The following is a 17,955-nucleotide window of genomic DNA, read 5'->3' as shown; positions in this document are numbered from 1 at the left end:
TGGCCTTTGCGACCTACGCAGGGTAATAGATTAAGCATTTACATTGTCGGTTTGAATTTGAACATTGTCGGTTTGATTTTGACTATTATCAATAGCTGCTTTAAAAGCCCTTTGATTGTCAGTTTTGTCAGATTGACTTTGTTGCTTATCTACTCGAACTTCATTAAGTTCGATTTTCCTCCCACTTGTCATTTTAGAAAGATGCTCCTTTTCCAAAAAGACACCATCTCGAGCAACAAACACTTTGTTCTCAGATTGATTGTAGATGTAATACCCCTTTGTTTCTTTTGGATACCCAACAAAGAAACATTTGTCAGATTTTGGTGAAAGCTTGTTAGATATAAGTCTCTTGACATATGCTTCACAACCCCAAATCTTAAGAAAAGACAACCGTGGAGGTTTCTTTGTCCATAATTCATATGGAGTCTTTTCAACAGCTTTTGACGAAGCTCGATTTAGTGTTAGTGCCGCGGTTAGAAGTGTGTGTCCCCAAAAAGAGATAGGAAGATCGATAAGAATTTTTGCGGGTCATTGGGTTGAGTTAAGCGGGTCGGGTTTTTTTTAACACCCCTAATCTCAGGAGGCCAATAAAAGTTATGACGAAAGGTCAAAAATGCCATTGAGCTACACTGTCATATCTTTACATAATGTACAGTTGTACATGAATATTAGTTCTAACCCTATTTTTTAAAGAAAATTATCGATGTTTTTTCAAAAATTGGTGGGTTCAATGAACCCACTTGAATCCACCGTGGATCTGCCCATGGAAATAATTAGGAGTCATGAAAAACTTGTGACAGAGCTTCTTTATATAAGGAAAATGGTTTTTCTTCTCTATGAAATAACTTTTTACCTATGCTAAAATCGCCCAGAACACCCCCAACACCAACTGCAGCCGCACCATCGCCAGTTGCGAGCCTCCTCACCACTGCACCAACCAAAACTCGTTAGATGCCCACATTAGCCACCACTAATAATCCCCCATAACAATCCCCTATTTGATTTAATTTTGTTTTAGGGGTAGCAAGTTTTGAGGTTATGTTTTGTTTGGGTCTCAGGGTTGTTAGTTTCGAGTTGGGGGTTTCATGGGGAGGGGGGTGGCCGGAAAATGAAATGGAAAAAGAGGGGGCAGTCGAAAATGGGAGGGGAAGGGGGGGTTGCTTCAACGGAGGTGGCGTTGGGTTTGGGAAAGCAAATGAAAAGTGGAAAGGTAAAAAAAAAAAAATTAAAATGTAAAAATTAAACTTGGACGAATCAGAATGTGACATGTGACATGGCGACCTGATATTCTATGTTGGTGATAGTTTGGGATTTTTTTCCAAAGTAAGCTTTATTACAAAACTATTTTGTAAAGTAGACTCGTGGTCAAACTATTTACCAAACTAAGCTTCTAGGGTAAAACGTTGTCTCAGACAGCGTTTTATACCCTGATTTAAAAAAAAAAAAAAAAAAAAATCAATGTGTAAAACGCTGTCTTAGACAGCGTTCTACATGTTGAATTTTTTTTAAAAAAAAATTTCGTAATTTTTTATTATAAAAAAAAAAAAAAAATACCCATTACTCAAGGATTTAGTGATAGCTCTGCATTTGAATATTGCTGCTTGTGAGATAAAACTTCATGACTTTAATATAGCTATTGTCTACTGCTCTATGGTGTTGGGAATTGGTAAGAGAAATGTCTAAGGCTTTAGTGAAATCAAGGAAGTTTGATAAGGCTTATGAAGGTTAGAGAAGGCAAGCTAAGGTCATTAGAACCAAAAACATAAAGAATTAGAAAAGGAGTTATCAACTTTGATGAGTATCACTTCAACGGAGAAAAAATTCGATGCTGAAGATCATGGTAATCAAGTAGAAGGGAAGCAATTGAACACCAAGCCTCAAGCCTCGGAACTTACTAACAATATTAACAAAAGGTTTGGAAGCTCATCTAGAAGTTGTGGTAATGAAGAAGAGTTGTTGGAAGAAGGAACCAAAGAGAGTATGGAGCTCGATAATGTGCAGGAGTCGAGTTCAAACAACCCATATCACAGAGTACAACAGATAGGGAAAGCTACCTTTGTCAATAAAAGAAAACCAAACATGCGCATGAAAATTTCTCGAGAAGATATGGCCAAATTATCAAAACGAAAGAAGTTGTATCTGTATCACTCCTACACACACTCTTCTTTGAAGGTTCGTACCTTCATCAAAAACTCTGATATCTTGATAGAGACCCCCCACAATCAAGATTTGAGGGAAGCAGTGGTCTCAAGATCATAAAATAAGAATTTTAAGAAAAAAAATATATTTACACTAAAAACGCTGACTCACTAAATTTTTTATTTTTATTTTTTTATTTTAAAATAAAAAATTACGAAATTTAAAAAAAAAAAAAAAAAAAAGAGTCAACATGTAAAACGCTGTCTGAGACAGCGTTTTATACATGGAATTTTTTTTTTTAAAAAACCAGGGTATAAAACGCTGTCCGAGACAGCGTTTTACCCTAGAAGTTTAGTTTGGTAAATAGTTTGGCCACAAGTCTACATTACAAAATAGTTTTGTAATAAAGCTTACTTTGGAAAAAAATCCGATCGTTTGGCCTAATAAAATTGAAGACCCCCTAAAATTTGGATTATTAATGAATAATCGAAAGGTTGGAATATTATATTTAAATGGAACAAAGGTTTGATTATTTAAATCAATTTTTCCTTTAGAAAAATGTTATACATAGTTCTAAGGGTTATATATATAAAACTCAAAATAGAATACATAAATGAAAAGACAACATTAATTACAATAATTAGTATGTGATTTTATCATACATTTCTAAATTAATACCAAATTAGGAAAGATGTTCAATGTTTATTCTTAGTCTAAGGGCTACATATAGCATATTGTTGATTTTATAACTCCTAAATACACTACTCAAGTCCAAGCATGTCCTTTATGTGTAATTAATTGTCTAAAAACCTTGATCAATAAACAATGAGCCTTCTGGTGTGCTCTGGTGTAATCAATTGCTACTGGTTAAGGGGCCTCTATTGGATGTTCATTCCCAATGAGGATTATATTGTACCTTCTAGTGTGCTCTAATTCTAATGACACTCACAAGTGAAGGGGAGTGTTGAAACCCATTGTAGCCCACTTGTGAGTGTCCCACATTGGATAAAGAGGAGATATTTTATTTTTGGTGCTTAGAGAGCCATAAGAGCGGGTGATGAAAATCGATCCTAAGATCTCCTAGAATCGGGAAGGAAACTCTAACCACTTAAACTATCCTTCACTCTCAAAAAGAGTAGAGATAGTTTCACTTCATAAGGTAGATTAGTTTCTCCTATTGCCAATTGGTTTTAGTATGAAATCAACTAAGCTTTGTTTGTGAACCAAACTCTCCTCCTAATTCGGGTTACTTAGGCCCATTTCATATTATCTCAAAAATTTAACACTATTCGTTTTTCAATTAATGATTCACTAGAAACAGTTTCTAGAAAGTCACATTTATAAACACAATTCATTTAACCTATTTCTTTTTTAATAAATGATTCACTAGAAACGATTTCTAGAAAAATCACATTTATGAATACAATTGTTTTATATAAGCTTGGCCAAACAAACCCTTTATTATTGTAAAACATAATCAATCGAAGGGAAAAAAAATAATATAAAAATAACAAAGAATAATAAAAATTATTAGATTACTTAAACTTGGAACTTTGGAATTGGGAGGAAATGTCCTATAAATATTACATAAAATTATGCTATATATAAATGGCATTTGCAAATGGAAGCACCTTTTGCTCTCCTCCAAATCCACAAAACATGAAATAGAAGATGAGTTGTTTCCTTCGTTCTGTATAATTAACCATATATTCACAAATCAGATTACCCTTTAAAATGACAAGTCTTCTTTGCATCTACCACTCACTGATTGTAATTTCCTGCAAAGAACCTCCTACACAATATGCATTATTTTAGCTGTAATTTTTACTATCAAAGTCTGCACAAACCAATCACATTTCAAACGGCCTGTGTTTGAGAAGTCGAATTTGATGTCTTAGAGACACTACGTCTAATTAGCAAAGCAAAAAGCAGCTCATTCCAAGAGTCAGGAATCCCAGGTAGGCACCAATGACTGCAATCCTGCCGATGGATTGATGCTGGACCAGCACCAGGACCCAGGTAGTACAACGACAAGTGACCATCCTTTCTGCGAGAGGACATAACTGTAATGTTCAACATGCTTATGTCCCTAAGTTTCGGATTGTTACTGTGAGATCCCAATACCTCTGCAGCTATGTTGAGTTTTGACCATGTTTGAGATGAGACCAGAGACTCCCCGAGCTCTGGGAGGTTTTCCATGTGACAGCTTCCGCCACTTCTCCAATCACCACCTCTGCCAACCACAAATGTCATCAACATCATAAGTATAGTGATCGACTGTGTGCAGTATTAAGGTAACATGGACAATCTCAGGGTATTATTATAAATGACACGAGTAGAGTACTTGTGAAGTATTTGGGGGTAAAGCTAAAGGATACAACATATCCTAAGCAAAAAGATCACAAAATGATATAAGGCCTTTCTTTAACATGAAGATACCAAGTTAATTGAACCAATAATAATGCTTCAATTATAAGAATCAACTTTAAGCTTAACATGTTCATCTAAAGGTACTCGAGAGTTAGAGGATACAATGGAAGGAGTGGATCAAACATAAATTATACCCAAAGTCAGAGCTTGTTTAACTGCAGTTTGAGCAGCATAATAATATAATGGTTTCAAAGAAGATCGAACAGAAATAACAAACCTGAAATGTACAGGGGCATAGGTGCGAAAGAAGACCTGTGTCTTTCTTGTATCTACCTCCCTGTCTATCCAGTCAAGAACAGTCTCCAGGGATCTGCGGTATGCGTCATCTTCTGTGATATTCATATTTACCTCTAACCCAATTTGAAAGTAACAACCCCTGCCCGACAAAAATACAATTCCAATGGTCAGCTCTTGCATATAAGTAATTTCAGAAAATATGTAATCTTGAGAGCTTCACAAGTATAGTAGGAAAATAATAATAATAATAAAAAAAAAAAAAAAAAAAAGGTTAAAAATGAAAAAAATATATCTCATAATACAATAATTTAATTGCTTTCCTTCAGCTTGCTGCACGGAAATAAATGATTCCATTTTCACGTAGTTCAAAAGTTTCAAAATTGCTACATAGGGTGAAGCAACTTATTCAGATACCACTAATAATTAAGTAGCTGTTCACATCTTCATAAATACTCCCATTGAGCTATATAACAAAATTGGACCAAGATATATACATGAACTCACTAGTTCATCCTAATTAAGCAAGCGTCCAATTGGTGAAACCGATAAACCCCTTGCCGACCATAGTACTAGGAGTTACAAAGCCGTTAGAAAGCAGCTCAATGTCATCAGTCTATGACTGGCAGAGGCACAAACACAATGTGGCGCCAAATATTCCAGAAAAGCAATGCATGTGGTCTGAGCAACACATTAATATTATAAACCAGATACAGATTCTGTCCATTCCTTGACAAATTATTTATTGGAATTATCATGCCCATATATATTATATAGAGGTGGCTCTCCAGAAATCGTTTTAAATAATAAACAATATTACAAAAGAAAAAAAAAGAAAATTGTGTTTAAGGCTTTTTGCATGAAGCCGATATCAAATACTACTTCACTGGTTTGAGTTTGGTTGAAATGTCAAAGGAAAAGTAATAAAGAGTATAGGGAGGAAAAAGAACGAAAAAAATTAAAGTAATATTTACAGCAAACAGCGGTTCTAGAATACAGAGATTACTAAACTATACTAGCAATTCAAAAAGATTCACTGACATTTTATTCCTACTATATACTACTACTACTTTAAGATAATAAAGAATTATAAGGAGTCTCATCGAAATACTCGATTTTCATAAGTAATAAATACAACTAAAACAGTCACATGTGAAAGAAAGGTGATTATAAAGTATAAATTGGGACGGGAAAGGGGGTATCAGGGGGAAGATACAAAAGATGTCAAGAGACGATGCAGGGTAGCAGCAGACAAGATATAAGTTGTTAGAAGATGGATTAAAACGGCTGAAATCTTTACGAAATTATTTTTACAAAATATTATCAGTTCAAATATAATTGTCACTGATTTTGATTTACTAATTTGAAATAATCCTGTTTCAAAATGAAATATTGGAAGGACACTACTATTATTAAAAAGAATATGAGGGTATAAGACAATGAGACATTCAGTTCCAGAAATAGAAGTACTTGTTCTAGCTTTTGGATTTTTGGTGCTAAGATATTACTTTACCTATTCCTGTTGATACATTTTAAGGCCATGTGATGCAGGGGAAGTGTAAACTTGAATTCAGTAACATAAACATTGAGTTGCCAAATGTTAAAAAACAAAAAAAAGGAAACGAAACGAAACGAAACAAAAATGGATAACTGTGAAGCTAGACAGGCAGAGCAGACGTAAAACTAGCAAAGCAAAACTCGAATGCAAGGTAAGATATCTAATAATCATGAGTTATCAAATTACCCTCTAATAGTCTTCTCATAGTTCCACCAATGTCCTGTATTGAAGACAAGAACATCAGCACCCTTCCACCTCCCAGCATTCCAGTCCATTTGATCTAATTTTAAAGTGGACCTGACCTTTTCTGGTGTTCCTGCAGGGGGACGTCCTTGCAATACGAGAAATGGAGACCGATAATACTCCACTGTGCAATTATAGTCTTCAAACTTGAAAATCAAAAAGCCTTTGTGCTTTGTAATAGGATTTCCATTCACTTCATATATTGATTTCTGATCAGAAACAGCAGAAGCAAGCATACAAAGAAGCGATTCCCATTGGTTCCTTCCAATAGAGTCTCCCACAAATACAACGCGTTTGTTCCTTAATTTTTCCAACATCAATATTGCATCGAATCTGATAATGGTGATACGCCAAGAGAAGTTAGTGATCAGAATTCAATTCCATATATAACAGCAAAAAAGGAGAGTAGAAATGTGAAAGCACTGGAAATCTGGAACTTAATCACCATTGATAAAGTTCAGTTCAATGCAGGATAGATAACCAATCTTATTTTCACTTATTTTAGATCTAATAAGTTCAAACAATATGAGTTTAGGGTTAACAAGTTTTGATAAAATTTGTTCAGCTTACAAGTTCAAATCTATAATAATTTATATAAGCTCAACCCTTCTTCCCCTCCCCAATCCCTTCCCAACTTTATTTTCATTTATCTTGGGTTTAAGAAGTTATAATAATAATATAAAAAAAGTCCATATGCAATAAAGTTAGGACTAGTAGATTCAAATAAGTTTAGATAATAGACTAAAAATTTAGAGCTAATAAATTAAGATAAGATGAGTAAAATTCAAGTAAAGTGAACACTACTTAATTTAGTAATATACACCATCTAAATGTCTAATAATCAAATTACATAAAGAAAACTAACCCCTCTTAGACACGAATTTTAAGAAAAAAAAGCAAGGGCATTTTGCATATTAGTTGTGGATAAAAAAAATTGAATGTGGCTCGTGAGCAAAAAAATAGTTAGAGAATTTGTCAAAATTGAGAGAGATAAAAAGTATAGTAGCCTAAGTTCACTAGGGAGGATAATATTGAAATTAATAGGCAATGCTAAATTTAATCCATTTCAATGTACACCTATATAAATATTTGACATTTTACCAACTTTTAACCAACAATATCTTATAACTATGTGCCGAAAAAAAAAAAAAAAAAAAACTCTTTATTGCATACACTTTCACTCAAGTACATCCAACTACAAGGAAACTACTGGCAAAATATCAAAAATCAATCTCTATAAACTTGCCATAAAAATAGAAGTATATATCCTACAAACAATAAAAGCAACACAATAAGAAACAAAGACATTAATAAGGAGCCATTATGGTAGTTAGTGAGATTAAATCGTAGTAAAAGAAACATATAAAAAGTAGAGAGTACACACTTTTTTATCCCAGCAAAATACACCAACTGACCCAAATTAGGCAATTTAAGCATTTCCTATATTATTGGTGGTTGTTTAAGGACCAACTTAAAGATAATAACAAAATTAAAGAAAATTTAATCTAACTAAAACAAATTGATTTTCGTAGTTCAACGTTTCCCCTCATGGTGCTCAACTTTAACCGTCAATATTAAATACAACATTTTCATTGAAAAAAAAACACAACGCAAAAAATTGTATATAACTATACGAGTGTATTAAGCTTAGTCACCTCAAATTAAATAAAAGTCACCCGTGTTAGTGCAACATTGTATACCAAATGTCTCGAAATACAGAAATGACAAATAAATGTGCATATAACGAGTATATTGCACCCAATCACCCTTAAGTCACATACGGTCTCTCCATATTTTTCTCGCAAATTTACAAGGACCAACCTTCATACAATACACCCGTTGCATACTAGATATTTTAAAAATACAAGCACGCAACACATATTGAAACCAACCATTAAAAAGGGGAAATGATTTTGACATAACAAAAAGTGATTTAGACACACCTAGAGCACAATATTCTATACCCCTTTCACATGAAGGTCAATATAAAAAATGGTGTACCAAAATCAGTTTTCATTAAAAAAGCAGCAAACGTAAGGTTATACACAACCCAACAGGAACAAAAGATATACCTTGGTAAATTGCAAAGTTTAGGCTGCCAACGCCACTTGGTATAAAAATTATCAGGTCGACCACTCTCAGAACACCTAAACCCAAAATCCATAAACTCGCAATTTTTTGATTCATACAATGGATAACTCTCATCCCACACCCAATCACCATCAAACACGTCACATTCATCACCCATTTCACTCAAAAACTCAACCTTTTTCTTAATACCAGCAGAAACACCAGCAAATTCATCATATTGCAGCCATTGAAACCTCTGTGATTTAAATGGAAAATTCAACCCTCTTTCAAAAACTCTGTAATCTAAGTAATAGTAACAACATATAATAGCACCCACTGTTACAAATAAGAACCCAGTAATGCTTAATGAAGGCTCAAAGAATCTGAAACGTTTCAACTTTTTTGAGAAATTGTCCATGTTATTTGGGTGATTAATGGTATTAATTTGGTGGGTGTTAATTTGTTCTTGAGATTGAATCTTAGACATTGTTAAAAGGGTGAAATAAGGTGATTTTGGGAAGTGGGTTATTGGAAGAAAGCTGCATTACTGGAGTTTAAATGAAGGAAAATAAGAAAAAATGGGGGAAATAAAAGTAGTGGAGAAGGATTAAGTAGGAAGGTAGAATAGAGTATGAGTATGGGAGTTAGGAGAGAGAGAAAAAAAGACATGGGTATTAGCAAAGCAAAGTAGTATTCATGGCGGTTACTGAACTTGCCCTTTTTGGGGGGTTTTAAAAGGAGTGGGAGGGAGATAAGTGTTTGGTTACGAAATCATTAGTTTTGGGGTTTGTGAGTGGAATGAAAAGAATGGAAATTGTGCGATTGTTTGAGTTTTTGTTTCAAAAGAGACTTCGTCGGTCGTTATTTAAATAAACTTTGTCAATGATGATGATCTATGTGACTTTATACTCTCTCATTCTCTATGATCCAATGATCCTATCATTCCTATGATCTTATTTGCTCTTCTTCGGCTAATGGACAATGGAGTGTTCTTTTTACATTAAAAAAATGGCTATATCACAAAATGTCACTTAATACTTAAAAATTTCACCAAATGTCATCGCGTTTTTCATAATTCACCAAATGCCACTGAGGTTTAGTATAATATCACCAAATGTCATTTCCGTTAGTTGACCGTCACTGTCAGTTAGTTGACCCCACCACTTGCCACATGTCACCTTCTGATTGGTCCGTTTTTAAAAAATAAAAATTATACAAATATTAAAGAAAAAAAATCAAAAATATTTAAAAAAATTAAAAAGTAACAACAAAAAAAAATAAAAATAAAAAATAAAAACCCAAACCCCAGCCACCACCCCTTCTACCACCCTCATCAGCAGGCCGTCCACCCCACCCTAAACCCCTCCCTGTCGCCGAAGACCGAAGCCCCTGCCGCCAGCGTCCCTCACCGGCAGGCGTGCCGGCGGCCCCGCCCCTTCCTCACTCCCTCTCCGCCATCTTTCCACCATCATTAAAACCCACGTTCAAGCTCGAAGGCAAGAACACAACATGCTCATTTCTTCACTATTTTCTACAAAATTACCATCAAAATGCTCACAATAAAAAATGCAATAACAAGGGACAAACAATTTTATCAAACAAGCATCACACAAGAAAGCCCCAAATCGATATTTCAAAGGGGGTTTTCGAATTTTTCACAAATTTGCATGAAATTCGACAATGAAGCAAGGATTATACATGGAAATACTTACATTGCAATGAGAAGAAGAAATACACGCAAATTGCAAAGAAAACCAGCGGAATTCGAGCCAAAAAACGAGCACCCACGAATCGAAAAGGGGTTTCGGTTGTGTGGGTGGGTGGCCGAAAACGAAAAGGGGAGGGGAAGGGTGTTTTAGGTGGGGTGGCCGGAAATCGAAAAGGGAGAGGAAGGGGGGTGGGGTTTCGGGGTGGTGGAGGAAGGGGGGTGGGGTTTCGGGGTGGTGGAGGAAGGGGGGTGGGGTTTCGCGGGTTAAGGGTTTGGGCTAGGGTGGGTGGCGCGACGAGGAGAGGGGTCGGGGTCGGGGTCCGCCGGCGTGCCTTTCGGTGCTGGCTTCGGCGGCAAGGGATGGCTGGGCTGGTGGCTGCTGGGGTGGTGGTTGGGGTTTGGGTTTTTTTTATTATTATTATTTTTTAAATTTTTTTGTTTTTTTTTTTTAATTTTTGTATAACTATTTTTTTTTAAAAACGGACCAATCAGAAGGTGACACGTGGCAAGTGGTGGGGTCAATTAACGGTCAACTAACTGACAGTGACGGTCAACTAACGAAAATGGCATTTGGTGATATTATACTAAACCTCTGTGGCATTTGGTGAATTCTGAAAAACGCGATGGCATTTGGTGAATTTTTTAAGTACTCAGTGGCATTTTGTGAAATAGCCGCTAAAAAAAATAAGGAAAATCTCTTTGGTAACACTATGGTTTTTATTTTTCTCAATGATGAGTTGCAAAAAAAGTTATTATCCTTGGTAAACTCCAATTAATTAAACTAAGCCATTGGTAACATTAATGATGGTTATTAGGGATTTTAAGCTTAACTATGGTTAACTAATGACCTAATGACAAATTTGACCCTAATTTTTCCCTAATGACAAACCTGACTTTCCTTCCAAATATATTTCCCCCTTCTTATATCCCCTAATCGATTTCCCCGTTTTCATATAAACCCTAATTTACACTATTTTCCCCAATTTCTCTCTGTTGACAATGAAAAACACTCGTTCATCTTCCTCAGTTAAGCCAATCACCTTGGATGATTAGATTGCTTGGGTTAAGCATGGGCGCTATGATTGTGTTCCCCCCAAGTAGCTGCGGTGAAGATTTCAGAGACCACGAAGAACTGTAGAAGATTATTTTTCAAGTGTAGGGGCTGCGATTATTTCGCTTGGTTGAAGAAGGAGGATATAATCAGGGTCGGTGATGAATTGGAGGTTGAACAAGGTGGTATTGTTGCTATTAATTCAAGGCTGGATGAATTGGTGAATTTCATCAAATTAATTGTGAAGATGGCTCTGATTATGTACTTTGTTATGTTATTTGTTGTACCAAGTGATGAATTAATTAGGTTCAGTATGGTGAATTAGAATGTTGATGTGATGAGTTTCGTAGTGTCCGACACTACGCGGAATGAAACCCTCCTAAGACCCGCACACAAATTAATGTAACTTAACATGAAAATTAATTAATAATCACATAATTAATTAACTAAGAGAGAGAAAAGACGATCATTACTAGAAAACAGGCCATTTCCGACAGAAAAATTCCGTCAGAATCACCCTGAATTCCGTCAGAAAACACATTTTCGACGGAAATTCCATCGGAACTGGTTGTCGGAAAACCATTCGTAGGAAAAATGACCATTTCCGACGGAATTTCCATCGAAAGCACTTTTCCAACTGAAATTCCGTCGGAAGAGAATCCGGCACTGAAAAAATGTGTCGGAAATTTCTGACGGATACTGTTCCGCCAGAAAATTCCGACGGAATTTCCGTCGGAAACTGATTTTTAGAGATTAAAAAAAACGTCGTGCCACCACCGGCACGGCGTATCACCACCACCGAACCCTAATGGAAAACTAACCCAAATCAGCCAAACCAGCCACCTAGCCCAGATTCACCAACGACAACCACCGAACCCTAATCAAAACTAACCCAAATCAGCCACCTAGCCCAGATTCACCTCGCCACCTAACCCGTATCTCCACCTCACCACCCCCACAACCCAGATCTACCAACCCCTTCCCACCACCACCACAACAAACCAAATCGAAAAAAACGAAAAAAAATCCAGAACACCCAAATCGTAAAAACTAAATCGAAACAAAAACCAAAAAATCGAAAAAAAACAATTTATACATTACATAGTCCAAAAATCCGAAAAACCAGATCTACAAACTTACATTACAATTTCATCAAAAAAATAATTTATAAACTTACATTACAATTTCATCAAAAAAATAATTATAATCATAAATTTTGTGAAAAATAAACCTAGATCTACAAACTAACCAATATTTAACCTATATTTTTGGCCTTCTACGGTGCTTGACGGTGGACGACGGTGCTTGACGCGGCGGCTGGTTATTGAAGGTGATGCGTGGCAGGTGGACAGAGGTGAGGCGACGCGTGGCGTGGCTGGTTGACAGAGGAGAAGCGACGCATGGCGTGGCTGGTTGTTGCGATTGCAATTGTGGTTGTTGATGTTGTTGAGAGGAGAGAGGGGAAAGAGAAGAGGAAAGAGAAAGATAAAGGGGAAAGAGAAGAGGCGGTGAGGGAAAGAGAAAGGGGAAAAAGGAGAGAGAAAGAGAAGGGAAGAGGCGGTGAGGGAAAGAGAAAGGGGAAAAAGGAGAGAGAAAGAGAAGGGAAGAGGCGGTGAGGGAAAGAGAGGAACCCGGATCTTAGGGTTTTAATATATTTTTTTTAATTAAATTCCGACGGAATTTTCCGACGGACAATATTTCGGTCGAAAATTGTAAATTCCGACGGAAAATTCTGTCGGAAAGCACATATATTCCGACGGAGTAAAAGTCCGTCGGAACCAGTCCGTCGGAATTTGCCTGTTTTCTAATAGTGGATCTCACCCTCGACACGTGCTTCGCTCCTTTAGAGCTCGTACTTGAATGCGCTAGCTCCGTAAGCGCATGAGCCTCCGACGGCTCACATCCTCGAGACCTGACCCGAACGGTCTCTACCCCGAAGGTTAGACGGGGCTAGACCAAGAAACTTAGAGTATCAGAATTAAGGTATTCTCTTCTTGGAGATCCCTTAAAATTCACAACTCAAGTGTCCCTTCCCAATCCCAAATGATGGGTATTTATAGGGAAGGGAGCCTTGAATTCCAATCTCCCATCAATGTGGGAGAATGGTAAAAAATGCACTTTATTCAATTTATTTTAATTCAAAAATCAAATTGAAAATGCAAGTGAATCAACAAACGCCAAGTGTCAAGAGGTGAGCAAGGGGTTAGGTGAGGACCACAAGAGGGGACCATCCACCCCTTGCTCCCCAAGCAACCCTCAACCAAGCTCCCGCACGCACGCAAGAGCTGGCACACGCATGAGCTAGCTGGCAGCCTGCCTTGATGCCTACGCCAAGGCCTTGATGTCTTTTCCAAGCCCTTGATGCTTTCGCCAAGGCCCTTAACTAGCCCAGCCATGGATGCTTGAACTGGCCTTGATGCCTTTGCCAAGGCCTTGACTAGCCTAGCCATGGATGCTGGAGCTAGCGTAGGTGCGACTAGGCGCACCAACCCCGCAAGCATGCTCGGCCAGCGAGCCTAGCACGCAAATGCATGCTTGGCTTGCGGCATAGCCATGCGATGCGGTTAGTGCCCTGTGCTAGCCTAGAACTCGCATGGCTAGGCCAATGCGAGGCTACGGCTCAGCTAGAACTTGTTGTTTGCTTGATTTCTCGTCTCGTCGAATTCTAAATTCGACTCGACTTACGATGCTCTAAGCTCGATATCCGACGTCTTTGTTCATAATACTCTTATGACTCATCTAATCCTACGGATTGATTCGTCGCCTCGGATCGGTTACTCGATTGGGGTGTGACTCGAAGGGTTCAGTCAAGATTAAGCTATAATATTAATTATGCATTAATATTACTGATCGGAAGCAGCCTCCACCTAGGCATTCCGATCACTTAACCTCACTGAAGAATTAGCTTTCTAATAATCTCAAACCCTCTATCGGAATAATACACTAGTTGGAAGGACACCATTCCTTTCATGATGTTGAAGGTTATGTATTAGGGGAATGAATGAAAACTGATGTACTTTGGTTATCTTAATTAATGAATAAAATTGTTACTACTACTGTTTGGCACAATATATTAGTGTTTGCTATGTTTTTACTTCATAATAATGCTAATATATCATTGATTTGTCAAAAGCAAAACATTACATTAACCCATAAGCTCATTGGTTTGTCCAAAAAACAGCATTTGACAAGCAAAAACACATAATATTAATGTATGACACATACAGTTAACTAAGAAGCAAAATAATTGTCTGAATACTTAAAACCCATGCACTGTTTTGACAACTAGTTCTAAGACACTAAGATGCAGGATGTGACGTTGAGACACCTCCTTTGGCTCTTTTTGACCTTGGTGAGACTCTTAGTGGTTGTGATGATGATGCCACTATTGATGGTTCTGGTTGGCTTATAGATACTCCTTTTTTCTGCTTTGGTGGCATTTTTTTTTTATCTGACCAGCTGAGGTTTCACCTAAGGCAGCCTTTTGTTTTCTAGTCAAGCCACCTTGGCATGTTTGTGAGTTATGCCCAAATTGTTGGCGTTTGCTGCATTTGACAGTCCTTGACCTCTTTCCTTTGGCTTGCTCACCCTCTTCCCTCCTCCTATTCCTAGCAGGTCTCCCTATTCCTCTTTTCATTGTTGGTGGGTCAATCACTGGATAATGACTGTCAGGCCATTGCTCCACATCTGGTATGGACTTGATAGAGTTGGCATAAGTTAGTTTGTACCTTCTGACTGAGTACCACTCACTGATGTAGGTCCTGCGGTCTTCATTTGAGTGCAAGATGGCCCTCATAGCATGTTTGCAAGGCAATCCAGTCAGTTGGCAAGCATTAAATACACATGTCTTTTCCCTTAGGTTGATAGGAAGTACAAATTTCCCATCCAACACTTCAAATTCTCCATCTCTAGACTTCAAACACTTACATGTCCTTGATTCATGGCTAATAACTTGCAGCCTTTTCATGATATTAGGGAAAATATCATCTCTCTAGCTCTCACATGCCTCCCTTCTGGTTGCCATTCTAACCATAGTTAGTCTTCTAATCCCTGCAGTAACAGTGATGACAAAGATAAGCATTGGGACTAAAAATTAACACTAACTTAAACTGGTAAAGGCAAGTTATTTACCTTCAAGCAGAGTCAGCACTAGTATGCATCTATCAATGCCCATGGTAGCATTGAAGCTTTCAACAAAATTTGATTTGTTGGTGTCACACTTCACAGCTGGATTGAAAGCATGCTTTGACCATCTTGATTGTGGTCCAAGCTTTGAGAGCCAAACAAGAGCTAGGGGATTAGCCTTTTGTAAAGCCACCATTGCCTTTTTGAAGGTGAATGGATTGAATGCTCCAGCAGCCTTCCAGAATAATTGGAACATCAATAAACTAGGAAAAGAACTCTTAAAGTTCTTCACCAAATGCTTGCAGCAGTACCTTCTGCCTACTTTTGGCCACAAGTCATTAAAGGCAACATCAATACCCTACACAAATAAAGAAATCATAAGGTACTGACATAGTTGTATACAAGGAAGAAAAATAAGGTAATGACATTACTTTATACCTTTTGCTTGTTAGAAATTATGCACCACTCATCACCCTTGCCACTTGGTTGTAAAGCATTCTTCAAGTGCCACACAAAGAACTTCCAGCTTTCAACATCTTCAGCTCCAACTATTGCCCATGCTACAGGAAATATCTCATTATTTCCATCAAGAGCAACTGCAGACAGTAACAACCCACCATAATTTCCCTTGAGATGAGCTCCAACCACACTAATTAGACTTATGCGTCCAGCACTCAACCCATCTAATGCAGCCTTAAAAGATATGAATATGCTACTAAACATCAAGGGCCTGTCCAGACCAACATTTCTCCAAGCACAGAAAGCTAGTGAGTTAGGGTTTAGCTCTCTAATAACATCACAATACATATGCAATTCCCTTGTACGAAACATCATGCCCACTATGAATATCCACCAAAGCCTTAGTCCTGACCCTGTACAGAGTGCTTTGTGCCATGGTAACTCCATATCTCTTCCATAATTTATCATTCAGAGACTTGGCAGGAATGTCATTATTTGCCCTCATATCTTCAAGTAACACCCTCATAGCCCACTTCACATTCACCATACTGTTTTTGGTCTCAAGTCCTTGGCATGTATGCTCTGGGTTTTGTATGCTTTTAATTGCCCAAGTTATTCCATCTGGAAGCACAGATGCATGCAATCTCCAGCCACAGTTCACATCTAAACATCTAGCACAATACCTAATATTGCTAGCATAGTCTATAACTACCGCAAATCCACACTGGATGCAGTAATCCCTCACCACATCCCTAAGGTGTTGCTTGTCCATGAACAACTGCCATGGCTTCAAATCTATTTTCCCAAATCCCTCATCCTTATATACTTCTCCATTGTTATATAACTTGGTTAGATAAGTGTCCTGTTCATTCTCACACTCAAAATTGTTCATCCTCAAAAGGGTCATAAGAGTCTTCAATCATTGGCCCACAATCATCCTTAGGCAAGTCATCTTCATCCTCTAAACTCTCATCTTCTGACTCCTCACTTATTTCTTTAATAGACCTTGCAGTAGGATTGTAGCCAACATCTTCACTGTCATCCACTGCATCAAATAATACTTGTACCCACATTATCTTCACTTAAGCTAACAGACACAATCCTTCTCCTATTATGATCCTAGTTTGATGTTCACTCTCCCCCCCCCCCACGTGCACTAGTGCTAATCAAATCCCTTTTCTCTTAGCAGTTGTCCTAGGCAATCTCCTTTGAAAAAAGGCTGAGACTCTAGAGGACTTAGAAGAATTATTCTCACCAGAATTATTCCTAGTACCAAACTCACCAATGTTTTGCAAAGGAGGTATCAATGATTGGGTAGATGGTTGGCTTGGATGTCTTGTGTGAGGATGTTAGGAGGCATATGGTATTCATTTTAGAGACAGGTTGGTCAGGTTCATCAGGTTGATTAGGTTGGTTAGTTTGCCACGGAGTAACCAATTCTCCAAGGCATTCCCTCTTCCCCTCCCTCTCCCTCTACCAAGACCTCAACCTCTACTTCTAGCAGCACCTCTCCCTCTCTCAAAAGATCTCCCTCTCCTTCTTGCTGAACCACTCCCTCTCCTTCTTACTGAACCACGCCCTCTCCCTCTACCCTTAGTTAGAGGGTTTGCTTCCCTATCTGCTAGAATATTATCCAAGGTTTCATCTAGGTCATAAGTAATAATCTTAGGTTCAGGCACATTAGTTGATTTACCTAATGCCTGAACATGTCTATCAAAATCAACCTTACTAACAACATCAACTTCCACCAACTCAGGTTGTCTTTTCTTCCTAGGTGTGAGTTTTTTCCTAGTGTTAACTACCTCAGGTTCATTAACTGGTTGCTTTCCTTTCATAAGTGATCTTGCTGCTGCTACAACCTTACTATCCTTAAGACCATCCCCAACCCATATGTATATCTCCATTTTATCAGCCAAATTTGCAAACATCTTCATCAAA

At 37.6% G+C, this 17,955-nt stretch overlaps 2 protein-coding genes across 2 annotated transcripts; both read right to left on the bottom strand.

Annotated features, from left to right (window-relative positions):
- Positions 1 to 3,647: 3,647 nt before the first annotated feature.
- Positions 3,648 to 9,892, bottom strand: LOC110716038 (protein trichome birefringence-like 10). The gene is made up of 4 exons (XM_021894672.1): positions 8,677 to 9,892; positions 6,548 to 6,937; positions 4,787 to 4,945; positions 3,648 to 4,372 (listed from the first exon to the last, which is right to left on the bottom strand). The coding sequence occupies exons 1-4, from the start codon at positions 9,159 to 9,161 to the stop codon at positions 3,997 to 3,999; spliced, it is 1,410 nt and encodes a 469-aa protein (XP_021750364.1). The 5' UTR covers positions 9,162 to 9,892; the 3' UTR covers positions 3,648 to 3,996.
- Positions 9,893 to 15,424: 5,532 nt separating this feature from the next.
- On the bottom strand, positions 15,425 to 16,789 carry LOC110716080. The gene is made up of 4 exons (XM_021894715.1): positions 16,364 to 16,789; positions 15,997 to 16,251; positions 15,565 to 15,916; positions 15,425 to 15,483 (listed from the first exon to the last, which is right to left on the bottom strand). The coding sequence occupies exons 1-4, from the start codon at positions 16,787 to 16,789 to the stop codon at positions 15,425 to 15,427; spliced, it is 1,092 nt and encodes a 363-aa protein (XP_021750407.1).
- Positions 16,790 to 17,955: the final 1,166 nt, after the last annotated feature.

The sequence above is a fragment of the Chenopodium quinoa genome, unplaced genomic scaffold, assembly GCF_001683475.1.
Source record: "Chenopodium quinoa cultivar QQ74 unplaced genomic scaffold, ASM168347v1, whole genome shotgun sequence".
Classification (NCBI taxonomy): Eukaryota; Viridiplantae; Streptophyta; class Magnoliopsida; order Caryophyllales; family Amaranthaceae; genus Chenopodium; species Chenopodium quinoa.
This window is presented reverse-complemented; position numbering and strand designations above follow the sequence as displayed.